The following is a 16,815-nucleotide window of genomic DNA, read 5'->3' as shown; positions in this document are numbered from 1 at the left end:
ACAAAAGAAGATCACAAATATGCCATGTGAAATAATTAGCATAAAACAAGGGGTTGGACTAGATGACCCTCAGGGTCCCTCCCAACTCTGCAATTCTATGATTCTTTGGTAACAACCCACCCATACAGAAGGTTCTGTACTGTGTTTCTGCCTTACTGGTCTGGTCTTCTGCTACGGTCTTACATCCCTCCAAATCAACTCCCACCAAGAAATTGTGTTGTGTCTCTGCATCAGGTATGATCAGATCACTGAATCTATCTTGAAGACAATTTGTATAATCAGCAAGGTTTGCCCAGTAGTTTGCCGAGAATAGTTAAACGACAAGCCCACGTCCAGACAACATACTAAGCCAGACTATGGGTTGGCTCAGCAGCAGAATGACTAGGGAAGAGCGAAGCGATTTCCTCTCCCTGAGCTCACGCATTCTGTACCAACCCATGGTTTGGCTTAGAGCGACTTGTGAACCAGACCAGGGAGATTACTGTAAGTGTGCAACAGAGATCTGCTAAATGAGGATAATGCTTCATGTGCCTGATGATGTATGCTCTAGTCCATGAAAGCTTGTGTTCAAAGGTGGCCTCTGTGTTGCTTTTGATGCAAACAGACTAAAATGGCTACTGGTCTGCAATTAGATAATTTTATAATGGACCCTGCCAATCAAAGGTCCACATGTTAAAACAGGCTGCTGTTGGTCAACATCTGCTATGATAAATGTAAATCAGAGTTTGATTTTAAAGTAACTGAAAATGTGCTATTCAATTAGCTGTTCCAATCATTCCTGGAAAAACTGAAAAGAACAAGGTTGAAACGGTCATTCCTTATTATTTCATACCGTTCAGAAGTAACTCTAATTCTCTCTTCACTTCCAGAATGGAATTTATCATCTTTTTCATTGAAATACATCTCAACACACAACTCTTCAAAATCATGAAGCTTCTTTTGATCTTCTTCTGTTAGAAACAGTTCTAGAGAATGAAAGAAACAATCCATTTCAGAAGCTTGCTAATGAACCACTGCAGAAAAGAAGTAAAAACAGGGAAAAACCAAGGAAATGAGTATTCCCTTAGCCAAGGACCTCACATCATGAGTGTTGGATTTAAGTATACAGTGGTACCTCTGGTTAAGAACATAATTCGTTCTGGAGGTCTGTTCTTAACCTGAAACTGTTCTTAACCTGAGGTACCACTTTAGCTAATGGAGCCTCCCGCTGCCGCTGTGCCGCAATTTCTGTTCTCATCCTGAGGTAAAGTTCTCAACCTGAGGTACTACTTCCAGGTTAGCGGCGTCTGTAACCTGAAGTGTCTGTAACCCAAGGTGTCTGTAACCCAAGGTACTACTGTATCTGGGGTTTTTTCCCTTTCCCCAAATTAGGTACACTAGAATATAATGCACCACCAAAAATGGTTGTTTGTTGGGTTACTAACACATCTATTCATATACTTTTAAAGTACAGTGGTACCTCGGTTTTTGAACAGCTTAGTTAACGAACAACTTGGAAATCGAACGGCGCAAACCCGGAAGTAGGTGTTCTGGTTTGTGAACTTTTTTCAGAATCCAAACTGTTCTGCTTTGAGTGTTACACTTCCTTTTTCAGTGACACACTTCTGTTTTGAGTGCCCCTGCTCCTGCTTGCACAGGAGAAGGAGCTGAATCGTGGCAGCTCAACTAGGGAGCGCGAAGCCTCCGTTTCCCAGCTGAGAGATCCCCACCCCCGTTCCTGCTTGCACAGGAGCAGGAGCTAGATTGGGCTGCTCAGCTGGGGAGGTGCAGGCTCCGTCACACTTTCCATTGAGGGGTTCGCGGCTGGTGGCTCCTGGGATGGCTGTCTCCGCATTGCCACGCGATGCTCCTTTAAACTTCTCTATTCGAGGTGAACGCAGCCATGCACCCCTCAATGGATAAGTGTGACAGAGCCCACACCTCTCCAGCTGAGAAGCCAACAAACTTGAAAAACTCATGAAAAAGCAGCAGCACAACAAATTGAAAAAAGCAAACCACCCGCAAATGAATCAAAATCACAAGAAAACATAAAACAACACTGACCTTAACCCTAATTCTAATCCTTACCCTAACACTAACCCAATCCTAAAATTACCCTAACCCAGAAACGGTCTCGTTAGATAGTAAAATTCATGTTAATTTACTGTTTTAGGGGTTCTTTTTAAAAGTCTGGAACGGATTAATCCATTTTGCATTACTTTCTATTGGAAAGTGCACCTTGGTTTTAGAACGCTTTGGTTTTAGAATGGACTTCCAGAACAGATTTAGTTTGGAAACCAAGGTACCACTTTCAAACCCCCTTCCCTGCATATCTATTACTTGCTCACAAAAGAAGCTCTTAATCAGGCTGGGGATCCTCTGGCCACAGGTGGTCTGGCCCAAGCCCCCATGTGATATCAGGTGTCTGACAAGTGGGAAAGCAGCTACCAGGAAATAATGGGGAATCTTTAAATTGTTCCTGATAGTTCTTGGCAAGGGAGCTTTGATGTTGGTGCTAAGAAGCAGACTGGTGCTCTCAGCAACTTTGCGGAAATCTGCTGCGCTACAGAGTTGCCCATCAGGAACTTGCACAATGCTGGGATCTGCACTTACAGCAAACCCGCAAGAGGGTCTTGCCATAAGTGCAATTGTCCCTTTGCAATGCTGGCTTGAATTGAAAGTTGAAATGCAAAAGATCTTCCTCTGCAGGGGCAGCTGGTTTTGTTTTCGTATTGTCAGGCGATTGACATGGATGTGCAAGGTCATTCCCAATTATCAAAGAAGTCCGCAGTGATGGTGAGAACAAGTCCTTGTTCAGCTTTTTAAGAATTGCACTTATAGTGGTACCTCGGGTTAAGTACTTAATTCGTTCCGGATGTCCGTTCTTAACCTGAAACTGTTCTTAACCTGAAGCACCACTTTAGCTAATGGGGCCTCCTGCTGCCGCTGCGCCACCGGAGCACGATTTCTGTTCTCATCCTGAAGCAAAGTTCTTAACCTGAAGCACTATTTCTGGGTTAGTGGAGTCTGTAACCTGAAGTGTATGTAACCTGAAGCGTCTGTAACCCGAGGTACCACTGTATAATGAAAGCATTTTTGTAGCAGTGGTTGGGCAGAGATAAAAAAATGTGCTGTCACCCTAAGTTCTCTTAAGCATCCTGTTCACCCCAATCCTGAAAGAAGGCAAAACGTTCTGTCCACACACACACACCCAAATTGTTGAGCCTCCACTCCCACTTTGCCATCCACCAATGGGACAGTGAACTGAGGGGAGGGATTTTGCATAAGCCCTACACATAAACCAGGCTCCTATTAAACCCTGGATTTCACATAATGCAAAGAACAACCCAACGTTGCATATTTTTGTTTGTTCTTACTTGGCCCATCAGAAGTTTTGTCTTTCTTTCTCTGCTTGCATACACAGCAAAATAGGGAAGCCATATGACTAAGAATAATAAGAGGAGGGGGCAGGATAGGCTTCTCGTGATATGCCATAACAAAATGATAACGCTGGTATTTCCATACAATGTTGGAAATTGCTTTCACCTGTAAATATACATTGCTAGACAAAAAGAGAAGAGAATAAAGAAGACAAACATTTTAGCTTGATCATCTGAGAAACTAGCAACAATGATCTTACATTCTGCTCTGTACAAATATTAAAAGAGAGTACAAACAAAACAAACAAACAGAATAGCTTCTATCACATTTATTTTATTTATTAAAAAATATACCACTATGCCATAAAATAATCAAAGCAGTTTACAATAATATATATTTAATAAAAACATGGATTCTTAAAAAAATCAGAGACCATCAACTAACTATTATGGGAGTATGTTTTCTTAATTTCCTGCATAAGACTTTCAGCAAAGAAATTTTTTTCAGCAGGCATTTAAAGGTTCAAAAAAGAGGCATCTGCTAAATTTCTGCTGGCAGAACATTACATATTCTTCTGACACTCTGGCAAATGATCTCAGCTACTGTTCCTAAGGTAAAGGTAAAGGGACCCCTGACCATTAGGTCCAGTCATGGCCAACTCTGGGGTTGCGGCGCTCATCTCGCTTTATTGGCCGAGGGAGCCGGCATACAGCTTCCGGGTCATATGGCCAGCATGACTAAGCCGCTTCTGGCGAACCAGAGCAGCGCACGGAAACGCCGTTTACCTTCCCGCTGGAGCAGTACCTATTTATCTACTTGCACTTTGACGTGATTTTGAACTGCTAGGTGGGCAGGAGCTGGAACCGAGCAACGGGAGCTCACCCCGTCGCGGGGATTCAAACCACCAACCTTCTGATTGGAAAGTCCTAGGCTTTGTGGTTTAACCCACAGCGCCACCCGCGTCCCTAAGGTACCGTAGACCAAATTTCTTCAGGGCTTTGTAAATTAATACAAGGACCTTCAACAAGGCTTGGTCATAGATGGGCAGCTGGTGCATATGTTTTAACGATGGTGTCACATGTTGTTGGTCATGTGCCCCCACCAGCCATTTGGCCTCTATATTTTGCACCAGGGGGAGCTTTCAAACCACAAAGAGCATATCGCTGTAATCCAACCTTGAGGTTACCAATGCATGTACTATGGTAGTCAGTTATCGCTGTACAGGAATGGCCATAGCTGGCAAACTAGACAAAGCTGGTAAAAGGTATTCCGAGCTACAGAGCCCATTTGGTCCCCTGGTGACGAAGATGCATGCAGGAGTACCCCATGGTCGTATAATCACCAAGCTACTTTTTAAAGCACTGATTTAATATCAACTTAAAACGTGAAAAACATACTTGAAAAAGGCGATGAGAAGATTGACCATAATAATGTACTGCACGAAAAGGTAGACGGCCTGAAGGAAGGGTGTCAGCCATGCTCCAGTCACACATGGTATGATTGTTTGGGAATCATTTGCACATACTTTGCAGATTAAGAAAAGAAAAAGAATTTTTTGACAAGATTTAGTAGTTTACTTGTTACTTAGAAGCAAAGCTCTTTATAGCGCATCAACAAAATACTATCACCTATACTTTTTTAAACACACAAGTAGCAGAGGCCGCTGCACAGCTTAGCCCTAAACAGAAAATTTATGAATAAAACAGGTCTGAGGGCATTAAATACCCAAACTTCCAACCTCAGCAACTGGAAACTTTATTTAAATCAGTTAAGAACTGTCTTTCAGTTCATGCCCTTCAAAATGAAAAAGAAATAAAGCTTTTCAATAAAATAAAATTCCTCCATATTTATTAAATGTATATCCCACTTTTCCATAATACAATCATGTTTACCAAAATAATTTTGTTTTCATATTCTGAACAAATACATGCATCACTATAGATGAAAAACTAAAATTTTAAAAATCAAAAGAGATTTTAAATTTGTTTAAACATGTTTTTTTATTTTAGGTCCCCCCCCCGGTTTAAAATAATACCTTAATATTACATACATTAGAATAATCCTTTCATTTTTATTTATTTAGAAAGGTTTATGAAACACTTCATCACACTCTGTGGGGCATACAACAATCTAGATAAAACACAGCTGAACTCCAAAAACTTTTTAAAAAATCAATAAAGCAATAAAATCATTATGACTTAAATATAGATTCTAGATTAGCCCTCCCATTTCTGTGCTCTTTAGACACAAGAAAAAGTGCCCCTCGCCTGCTAATAAATAGAAGGAATAAAAATATCTTACCATCAATTTCATAGGCATAAACTTCACCAAAGATCATCCAATAGGGCCGAAAGACAATATCTCTTGCTAAAACCCAGGATGGTTTTTCATTAGGATAAAGTATTGCCTTTCTGGGGACTCCAAAACTGAGCAGCACAAGTGCCATAATTACTACAATGTAAAACATGTTGGCCACCTGTTTAAAACAGAGTTAAGAGACAGTTAAAACAGTGGAGACCCCTCACTTAAGCCCTCCAAACTACAGCCCAACCCCTTCTTTGTTGTTGACATTCATATTCAACACATTTAGAAGCACTCTGGACTTGTTTTTGTCCATCTCCACTGGTTAATCACCTTTGGACAGTAAGTAAGTAAATTTTTATTTATACCCTGCCCTCCCAGGCCAATAACAGGCTCAGGGTGGCTAACATCAAATATCAAATACATTAAAGCACTATCAAACAATTGATTAAAATACAGCTTAAAAATTAGAATCGGGATAAAATTAAATGACTGCCCATGAATTACAACCATAGGGGTCGAGAACCTCCAGTATTCATCAGCACAGCCAATCACAATAATCTCTACATTCCACCCATCCCAAGGGCTAACTTTTAAATAAATGTATAATAAATATAATATAATATAATATAATATAATATAATATAATATAAATAATAATTCCAGGAAGAGTGGCTTAGGGAGGGCAAGTGGCCACTCTGAACTTCCATTTTGACTTTAGTTCCCTTGAGTTCCTCAGAAATGCACTGTAACTTCCATAAGAATTAGGACAAGAATTAGGACAAGACTGTGAGGAGCATTTCACCCCAATCAGATGCATGCATTTCAATCTGAGCCAATCGGCTCAGTACGGGCCACATGATCTCCTGCAATGATTTTGCAAAGTTTTTTGCAGATAAAGTCGCTCAGATTCGGGAAGATGTAGACGCCACCGTGGGAGCAGGGCTGGGGCGGGAGAGTGCTAGAGTCCTGTCTAGTCAAATTGCGTGGGATCAATTCCAATCTGTTACCTCCGAGGATGTGGACAAGCTGCTTGGACGAGTGAAACCAACCACCTGTCTCCTTGATCCTTGCCCATCCTGACTTATAAAAGCTAGCCGGGAAGGACTGGGCGATGGGCTTCGTGGGGTGGTGAATGCTTCCCTCTGTGAGGGAGCCTTCCCAGACCCGCTGAAAGAGGCGGTTATTAAACTGCTTCTTAAAAAACCATCTTTAGATGCGGCCACGATGGCCAACCATCGCCCAGTCTCAAATCTTCCATTCTTGGGCAAGGTGATTGAGCGAGTGGTTGCTGAACAACTCCAGGCACGCCTGGAAGAAGCGGACCATTTGGATCCCTTCCAGTCGGGATTCAGGCCTCATCACGGGACTGAAACTGCCTTGGTCGCACTGGTTGATGATCTCCGGCGGGCTAGGGACAAAGGCGAGAGCTGTTTCCTAGTTCTGCTGGATCTCGCAGCGGCGTTTGATACCATCGACCATAACATCCTTCTGGACCGTCTTCAGGGGCTGGGAGCTGGGGGCACTGTCATACAGTGGTTCCGCTCCTTCCTCCTGGGCCGTGTTCAGAAAGTGGTGGTGGGGGATGAGTGTTCAGACCCCTGGGCTCTCACTTGTGGGGTGCCTCAGGGTTCTGTCCTCTCCCCCATGCTTTTCAACATCTACATGCAGCCGCTGGGAGGGATCATCAGGGGGTTTGGGCTGGGTGTTCATCAGTATGCGGATGATACCCAGCTCTACCTCTCTTTCAAATCAGAACCAGTGAAGGCGGTGACGGTGCTGTGTGAGTGTCTGGAGGCAGTTGGAGGATGGATGGCAGCTAACAGATTGAGATTGAATCCTGACAAGACAGAAGTACTGTTTCTGGGGGACAGGAGGCGGGCAGGTGTGGAGGATTCCCTGGTCCTGAATGGGGTAACTGTGCCCCTGAAGGACCAGATGCGCAGCCTGGGAGTCGTTTTGGACTCACAGCTGTCCAGGGCAGCTGTGTACCAGCTCCATCTGGTATGCAGGCTGAGACCCTATCTGCCTGCGGACTGCCTCGCCAGAGTGGTGCATGCTCTGGTTATCTCCCGCTTGGACTACTGCAATGCGCTCTACGTAGGGCTACCTTTGAAGGTGACCCGGAAACTACAACTAATCCAGAACGCGGCAGCCAGACTGGTGACTGGGAGTGGCCGCCGAGACCATATAACACCGGTCTTGAAAACCCTACATTGGCTCCCAGTACGTTTCCGAGCACAATTAAAGTGTTGGTGCTGACCTTTAAAGCCCTAAACGACCTCGGTCCAGTATACCTGAAGGACCGTCTCCACCCCCATCGTTCTACCCGGACACTGAGGTCCAGCACCGAGGGCCTTCTGGCGGTTCCCTCACTGCAAGAAGCCAAGTTACAGGGAACCAGGCAGAGGGCCTTCTCGGTAGTGGCGCCCTCCCTGTGGAACGCCCTCCTACCAGATGTCAAAGAGAACAACAACTACCAGACTTTTAGAAGACATCTGAAAGCAGCCCTGTTTAGGGAAGCTTTTAATGTTTAATGTATCACAGTATTTTAATATTCTTTTGGAAGCCACCCAGAGTGGCTGGGGAAACCCAGCCAGATGGGCGGGGTATAAATTTAATAATAATAATAATAATAATAATAATAATAATAATAATAATAATAAATCTGCAATATCCCTGCTCTTCTCTGAGGCACAGCTAACTTCCCCCTTTTTGCAAGCACCTAGGGACAGCCAGTCTTTGAAACAGCAGTATGTATCTGTGACTTCAGTGTTCAACTGCTAAGTTCTGAATAAACTTAAAGAGACTTTTTGTGTAAATGTCTGAGTGCCTACAGCAGTGGAGTACTGGGGAACTTGTGGAACTTCCTGCTACAATATTTCAAACTGATCATATGGTGTGAAATACCCCACATGCCAACATTGTGGCTTCTTGTTTTTCTCCACCTGTCCTCTTTCTACACATACAGCAAACTGCCTTAGAAAAAACAATACACAGCTGTCCATCTTTATTGGGGGAATACCTGTTTCAAATGACTGTAAAATTCAACACTTCTGAAATGTTTGCAAATAAAATATTTTTAAAATATATCTCAAGGACCACCTCTTCCCATATGAACCTACCTGGACCCTGAGGTCATCTTCTGAGGCCCTTCTTTGTGTGCCTCCTCCTCAAGAGGTCTGGAGGGTGGCAACATGAGAACAGGGCCTTATCTGCAGTGGCTCCCCATCTATGGAATGCTTTCCCCAGGGAAGTTCGCCTGGCACCTTCATTATATACCTTTAGGTGCTAGGCAAAAACATTCCTTTTTAACCAGGCCTTTGGTTGAACTGATTGATATCCTATGCCCTTTTAAAATGTGGGTTTTTGGGGGAGAGGGGGTTTATTGGGTTGTTGTTTTTATTCTGATTATGTATTTTGTGGTTTTATATTTTGATTTTATTCTGTGAGCCACCCTGAGACCTCTGAGTATTGGGTGGAATATAAATCATCATCATCATCATCATCATCATCATCCCACGCACCACAATTTTAATTTTGGTAGGAAAAAAGCTTACCATTTTCCCAATCATCATGACGTAAGGTCCAGCATGTTGGTTTACAGCCAAAAAATCCAGTAATCTCACATACCAAAAGATTATATTCAGGCAGTAAGTTAGCCTTCCAGCAACGAAAACGTAGTTTGAATTGTAAGTATCTTCACTGAAGTTTCCCTGTGCTCCAAATCTTAGTCCAAAACCAATGAAGAATGTGATAATGGCTACAGTATCACTGACATTGAAGTAATCATTAAACCACACTTTAGTCTTTTGACTGATCTTGCCCGCCTCTGACATAAAGATCTGTTGTAAAAATAATGAGAAATTGGGTACAGTTCATTTTGTCTTACATCAAAAGGCACTAAAAGGCAGGTAGCAGTTATGTACATACATCGATACAAAACAAGTTTAATGTAAATCAAAGACTGGAGCCATGGTAGGAAGTGGTTCCATGAACTGCAGCAGGCATAGGCAAACTCCAGCCCTCCAGATGTTTGGGACTACAATTCCCATCATTCCTAGCTAACAGGACCCAGTGGTCAGGGATGATGGGAATTGTAGTCCCAAACATCTGACAGGCCAGAGTTTGCCTATGCCTGAACTACAGTAATGAGGGACTCTGGCTTGCATTCATCATGCTAAAAGCTAATAAACAGAGAAAGGAATTTGAATCCAACAAAATGGAAGAGGAAAGAGCATGTGGCAAGCCCCCAATTTACAACATATGACTTGCAGAAAACAAGTACTGCATCAATACCCTACCACAGGCTTCCTCAACATCAGCCCTCCAGATGTTTTGAGACTACAATTCCCATCATCCCTGACCATTGGTCCTGTTAGCTGGGGATGATGGGAGTTGTAGGCCAAAAACATCTGGAGGGCAACAAGTTTTGCACAGCGTATTTATGCTGACTCTTGAAAGTATATTTAAATCCTCTTCTGCATTAAAGAGCACGTTACAAATGCAAATATACCTCACGAATCTTCTCAACAGCCAACGTGAAAATATATGCAATGACAATCCATTCTTGAATTGAGGGCAGCTCTTCCATTTTCACAAGAATCACAAATGTATAAAGCATCAGAAATCCTAAGTAGGCCAACTATAAAAAGTAAAACGTTGAAAATATATATTAAGAAAAGTAGGGTTTTTTTTCAAAAAAGAGTTCTTTTTCCAAAACAAAACATAGAAACAAAAAACTCACCGTGTTAAACCAGAATTTCACTATTGGTGCATGATAGAAGGCATAAAACTTTCGCGTAATGGGAAGCCTCTTGGGTTTTACTGTTGCCTCCATGTCATGCTTTCCTTCTGTATTGTCCAAGACCCTTACTTCTTTAAACACTTCCTAACATTAAAATAACACAATTTAAAATCATGTATGAGAGTAAAGTTAGTCTTCGTTGTTAAAAACGTGTTAGTGTTTGTGTGTAGAATTACCATTGGTATCTCTTCCGCTATGTTTTGAAAGTTGTTTTCACTGTCTTCCATAGTCATTTGATGTGCATCTTGAGACTGTGGGATATGGGACATTTCTGCCTTGGTTTTGTATTCTAGCATTAGTATAGTAGGGGGAAGTAAGATGCTCAATATTACCTGTAAGATGTGAACATCAAGTTATTAAGAAAAAGTACTTCCCATTCACTAACACATTTTTCTAATAAAATAAAAAAATCAGAACTATCCAGCACACAGAAGTCCCCTCTTCCCCCCTCTCTCACATTTCAGCAAAATCTGTCAGGTAGCAAGTAAAAGATGTAGAAGAATGATTAGGTTTTTTAAAAAATTAACTACTACAGATACACATAGAACATTCCATAATATTCTTGAGGGGAAAATATCTGCAATTTCTAAAAAGTTGTTAGACAAAATGTGCTCAAATGGATTTCTACCCCTCATCCTAATGCTTTTATCAGTATTAGACTGTGTAGAGGCTGCAGAAGGCATATCTCCCTGATGCCATTGAAGAATCATAGATTCTGAAGCACACCCACCCACCCACCTTCATAAAATGAGTGTTACTCTTAGTTGACTAGCAAAGCAAGTTAGAGATGACAAATTGGAACACAAGACAGACAACAGCACATCATACTTCAAAATGATGCTTGAGGATGACCGGTATCAACACGGTACTTTTACATAATCATTTTCTTATTATATTCTAACGTAGTGGGGCAAATTTTCAGTGCAGTATACAAAGAGAAACACACCTCTTACTGTTAATTCAGACTATATGGCTTACTTGACATATGCCATGCTGAAAACCTACACCCACTCACATCCTGCTGATTTGTCTGAATTCTGTTAAGCCTTCTCACTTGCTCAGCTTCAGCTACTAAAATATAAATATGAAGTTTCTACATCAATTTTTACTTTACTACCCGTAGAAAGCATAAAGACATTTCAATTTTACAAGGGGGTTTCAGTCTGTTAATGTTTCACCACTACATTTTTAGTAGTAGATTAGTTCTCATGATGATCTAAGTATCCACCTCTGGTTAAGGGCTACTTGCCTGGTTTCTGCCTTCTACATTTCTGTACCTTTTTTAAAAAAGATAATAAAACATCAAAAAAAAATTATTGTTCATTCCAGTATCACCTCTCACTTTGATTATGTTAAAGAGCTGTTTTGCTTAGCCTACATAAAGATTACAGTGAAGAAAACTTTGCATGACTATGCTTTCAACATATCCCTTTCACTTAAACATTATTAAAATAACAGCAAAAATGGATTCCAAGGAAGGTATTATCTACAGACTAGTTACCTTGTACCATGAATTCTTCCTCATGTTCAGCCTTCCCATCCACATATCAGACAACAACATTTGTGTACAAGTATGAGCTACGAAAGGGCGAAGCCGTGAAGACACTGCTAGTTTAAGGCAGGTGGCATTACTCCAGTTTTTTAGCTCGTAAGTTAGCAACTTCATAGCCATAGTTTCATCTTGTCGGAATGACTGTTCTAATAGCTCAACTGCCAGCTGCCCAAACTCACTGTGGGGGGCAAAAATCACAAGACATACAATGTTAAAGATGCACAAACATATTAAATATGCCAATTATTTCACCCATACTAGACTTCAAACACTGAACCTCCTGAACTGAATGGAAGCACCTGCTTAGTACTGTTGTAAGAGAGACACCCGTGGATACAACTCTGTATGGCCAAAAAGAAAACTGGTTTCATCTCAGCAATTCCCTGTTACTCTGAGTGAGTTAAAAGGTGCACCTGATGCATTCTTCTGCATCTATACCCATGATTTCCCTGGACCAGTTATCTGTTGCTGGATTTCAGGAAGTGACATCTAACCAGAACAAAAATAATTCAGGGTTTTAAAAAGGATTTGCAATTTTAGAAAAGCTAGTAGGAGATTGTAATTAACCAGCCAGAACAGACAAAAAGGGTGAGTGGATAACAGCTATGGGAAATGAACAGAAAAAAATGCATATGGCACTGTGGTTAAACTCCATCATCTACAAAAGCCCAACCTGACATTCTTCGATTTCTGCATCTTCAGCATTAGCTTCTAGCAACTACTAGGAAACAAAAAGCTGAAATTTGTCTTAAGGATTTTAACAAAATAGAATGTTTACTTTGAATACTGTTTCAGTTCTTCCGAGGTATCGTCAACAAGGTCACTTTGTTTTGATTCATAGGCCATTGAACGATATAGCTTGCAGGCCACTAAGGCTTTCGCCATGGATTCTTCACCATGTTGCCAGAAAAAAAGAGCCATTTTTTGCCTCTTCATTAGTACTGCCCACAGTAACAACTCATTCAGAGGGTAAGGAAAGCGTCTCGTTTCTGGATCATCAATATCTACTATGTCATCTTTGGTTTGCTTCTTTTTTCCTTCTTCTGAAGTGTTATCGGCCTTTAAAAAAAAGGTAGTAATTTAAAGGTTTTACAAGGGCAGCTAGAATTATAAAGTTTAAAGAGAAAACACAACAGTGAAATGTGATACTCAGACATCAGATATTTGTTAAAAACTCACCAGTAAGATATTATTTCAGGTAAGAATCATTCAAAGAAAGACACCAAAATAACTGAAGTAATATATCATAAAGTATCAAAATTAGCAGCTCCACCCACAAATAAGGTAATTTTAGCCTGAGAGAGACCCTTGCTATAAAGAAATGCCATGTGAACATCTCCGAAGCAAAAGAGGGAAATACAAGCAAGGTTCCACGGCCACAAAATCAGAGATAAGGAACTTTCATTTAGCTTTCGAAATTTCTCAGCTCATTTGCATGTGTCAGAAAAGGAATTGCTACAATTATAGTGATTATCTGTATCACTTCTGCAACTCCAATTTCAATTATGGCATGTGTGCTTTAAAGGCTGTTACAAGAAGTACAGTACAATGCACTATTTATGTACACCTCCGTACATGCCAAGATCACATCACGAAAACAAGAGCCCTGTTCCAACTTCATCTCCTTCAAGGGCAGCTGTGTGCCTCATACCTTTGGTTTGTAAGGCTGGGCAGTTTTGATGAAGTGATTATGCCGCATTTTCTCTTTCTTATCCACCCTGTTACCAAAAGGTTCGTGGCTTTTACGCAATTGAGGGGTGCTGCCTGAAGCATTTCGCCCAGACCGCTGGTGGTGGGGAAACAGAAAAACATGATTATAATGTAGTAAGTGCCTGAATTATGTGAAATCATTGAGATACACAGTAACTCATTATCTGAAGGACAAAACCATAAATATTTGTATATAGCCAAGACAAAGTAGTTTATTTTTGCTTAGTGGTGAGAATATAAGCTGTGAAGAGTCTCAGTTCGACTCTCATGTCGATTACAAGCTTCCTGGAAACCTCTAGGGCAATTCAAGGTCTCTCAGACTCAATCCCCACCTACAATGTTAGAATGATAGTGGCCCACCCTGCAATATTCTTTTAATATTTGTTGAGATAATAATCCAAAATGCTTTGGGCACAATCCAGCAAAAATCGAAGCACTTAAGTGCAGCTGGATCATGTCCAGTATATTACTATTGATACTGTCACAGAGAAAGCAGACCAGTAAATTGCACAGTTCAAAGTCAGAGCTAATTCTTTATTAGAAAAAAAAACATTATCTCCACAGACTTGGCTGAGTGACAGGCCTAAGGAGCACAGCAGCTCATTCCCTGTAGGTCTTATTACATGAAATCAGTTACCAAGACTAAAGGTCCCTGCCGTCTATGTCTCCTTCTCTCCAGGGTTCCTCCCATTTCATGTCTCTCCTGGTTCTAGGAGTCATGGGGGGGGGGGGAGCTTGTCGCAGCAGGAGAAAAAACCCGTGACTCTTAACAAGCGTGACGCATCTCTGCCTCTTGACCTCCCTTCTTCCACTCATCTGCTTCAGCTTCTGCCTATGATTCTCTGTTTCACAGACTCTCCTAGTGCACTAAGCCCTGTTACATCTTCAGCTTCCGACACCTTCTCTTCACTATCTTCTCTCTCTGACCACTCATCGTCGTCCCACCACTCCCTATATTCTGAGCCTTCTTCCCTTGGTGGTTCTCAAGCTGGTTCCTACCACCATTCCTGTGTCTAACCAATCCATGACAACTACTATGCATTTTAGTACACTTGCAGGCCCAGGCAGTGCACTCCATGTCTCGAGACAGATGCAAACATGCATATATTGGTACAGTTCCAAGTACACAAAACACTCTAGAGAACTTAGGAGAAACACCCGTCTAAGAAATGAGCTGCTGTTATTTTACATTAACTGAATTGTTTAAAAAGGTTAAATACAGTGGTACCTCGGGTTAAGTACTTAATTCGTTCCGGAGGTCCGTTCTTAACCTGAAACTGTTCTTAACCTGAAGCACCACTTTAGCTAATGGGGCCTCCCGCTGCAGCCACGCCGCCGGAGCACGATTTCTGTTCTCATCCTGAAACAAAGTTCTTAACCCGTGGTACTATTTCTGGGTTAGCTGAGTCTGTAACCTGAAGCGTATGTAACCTGAGGTACCACTGTACTACCTTTTATGCATTATTTAAAAAAGAAAAAAGAAACCACATACCCGATTGCTGCCACTGAGACTGTTGTATATCACTCTGAAGCGTTTTCGTGTGTAGGTGCATCTGTAGGTTCCTCCCATCAAATATTCCACAACAAGCCCCACATCAATCAAAGTGAGTTTATATCCGGGAGGAAGGTTTCCCTGGGGACAAGACAGTATTAACTTAGCATTAATACATGCGGCAATCTCTGTATCACATGATGTCATTCTGCAAAAAGAGAGTGAGGGATGTTTTGCATGAAAGTGGTTCTGTGTACGGTCCCAAGCACCCCCCAGGAAAAGACACCTGCTCACTGCTAGTTGGGCAACATGGACTAACAAAGTGACTCCACATCTCAATTTAGATGCAACACCAAACTATGGTTGGAGTATTTGGAGCAGCCCAGATGCATGCCGTTCCTCCTTCTGTGCATGAGGTCCTTCAAACACAGAAAGGACATGAAGCAATATGTAGCTATGGACAAGCATCCATTTGAACATGAAGCAAAGTACACCCATTTTTTTGTGAATGACGTTCTAAAATTCTTACATTACCCGAAAGCAAGTTCTCCACTATACACACCACAGTAAGTGCTTAAAATGTTATTAGTAAAATGACTATATGAGAAGTGAAAACGTAGTTTCTTGTCTGTGTGCATCTAGAGATGTTGAAGTATTTTAGCAAGAGCCCTACCTGTTTGACATCTCGAACAAGATGAAGCAGTGCTGGATTTGTTGGGCCTTGTTTCTTGATGTAGAAGAGAAGAATGCAGACTTTTAGATACACTGAGGCATGTGACAAAACAAAGTAGTAGAATGACAGATTGCAAAATTGTGTTGTTGTTTTTTCAATTATCCAGGTTCTACATAACTCAGTATTTTTTTAAATTAAAACAGAAGCACTATCTTCTACATGATTAAATAATTTGACTGCTGCTTTAAAAAAAAACCAAGAGAAGCACTATAACAATTTAATTTGCTATACTTCTAGAACAGCTCTAGCTAACCAAAGCTTTCACCAGGCATAAAGACTATGCTCCCCTGCAAACATGAAAATAAAAACTGATCTTTTGATAATTAACAGCTTTTTTGTATTTTTCACTTAGAAGAATCCTGTGAGTCAGTAAAAGATGTCCATCCTTCCCGAAGGATTTAATCCGTAACCCAAAATAAGGCACTAACTGGCAGGGAAAAGCTCCAGTAACAGCTGTAATTTCCCTCCTAGGTAAAGGTACCCCTGCCCATACGGGCCAGTCGTGCCCGACTTTAGGGTTGTGCGCCCATCTCACTTAAGAGACCAGGGGCCAGCGCTGTCCGGAGACACTTCCGGGTCACGTGGCCAGCGTGACGAAGCTGCTCTGGCAAGCCAGCACCAGCGCAGCACACGGAAACGCCGTTTACCTTCCCGCTATAAAGTGGTACCTATTTATCTACTTGCACTTAGGGGTGCTTTCGAACTGCTAGGTGGGCAGGAGCTGGGACCGAAAGACGGGAGCTCACCCTGCCGCGGGGATTCGAACCGCCAACCACACGATCAGCAAGTCCTAGGCACTGAGGTTTTACCCACAGCGCCACCCGCGTCCCCTTTCCCTTCTAGACTTTCTCCTTAATAAT

At 41.8% G+C, this 16,815-nt stretch overlaps 1 protein-coding gene across 4 annotated transcripts in view; it reads right to left on the bottom strand.

Annotated features, from left to right (window-relative positions):
• Positions 1–16,815, bottom strand: part of TRPM7 (transient receptor potential cation channel subfamily M member 7) — a 77,215-nt gene that overhangs the window by 17,701 nt on the left and 42,699 nt on the right. For 3 of the 4 annotated variants that reach the window (XM_053365101.1, XM_053365100.1, XM_053365102.1), the window contains 13 exons: positions 15,896–15,949; positions 15,223–15,363; positions 13,672–13,806; positions 12,799–13,079; positions 11,970–12,198; positions 10,645–10,800; positions 10,409–10,552; positions 10,178–10,306; positions 9,222–9,506; positions 5,662–5,836; positions 4,758–4,884; positions 3,357–3,541; positions 833–965 (listed from right to left, as the gene is read on the bottom strand). In XM_053365101.1, the coding sequence (XP_053221076.1) occupies positions 833–965; positions 3,357–3,541; positions 4,758–4,884; positions 5,662–5,836; positions 9,222–9,506; positions 10,178–10,306; positions 10,409–10,552; positions 10,645–10,800; positions 11,970–12,198; positions 12,799–13,079; positions 13,672–13,806; positions 15,223–15,363; positions 15,896–15,949 (2,174 nt within the window). The remainder of the gene's footprint in view (positions 1–832; positions 966–3,356; positions 3,542–4,757; positions 4,885–5,661; positions 5,837–9,221; positions 9,507–10,177; positions 10,307–10,408; positions 10,553–10,644; positions 10,801–11,969; positions 12,199–12,798; positions 13,080–13,671; positions 13,807–15,222; positions 15,364–15,895; positions 15,950–16,815) is intronic. The other variant, XM_053365103.1, reaches the window with a different exon arrangement.

This window comes from Podarcis raffonei, chromosome 14 (genome assembly GCF_027172205.1).
Source record: "Podarcis raffonei isolate rPodRaf1 chromosome 14, rPodRaf1.pri, whole genome shotgun sequence".
Taxonomy (NCBI): domain Eukaryota; kingdom Metazoa; phylum Chordata; class Lepidosauria; order Squamata; family Lacertidae; genus Podarcis; species Podarcis raffonei.
Note: the sequence above shows the minus strand (reverse complement) of the source record. Positions and strands in the feature narration are given on the sequence as shown.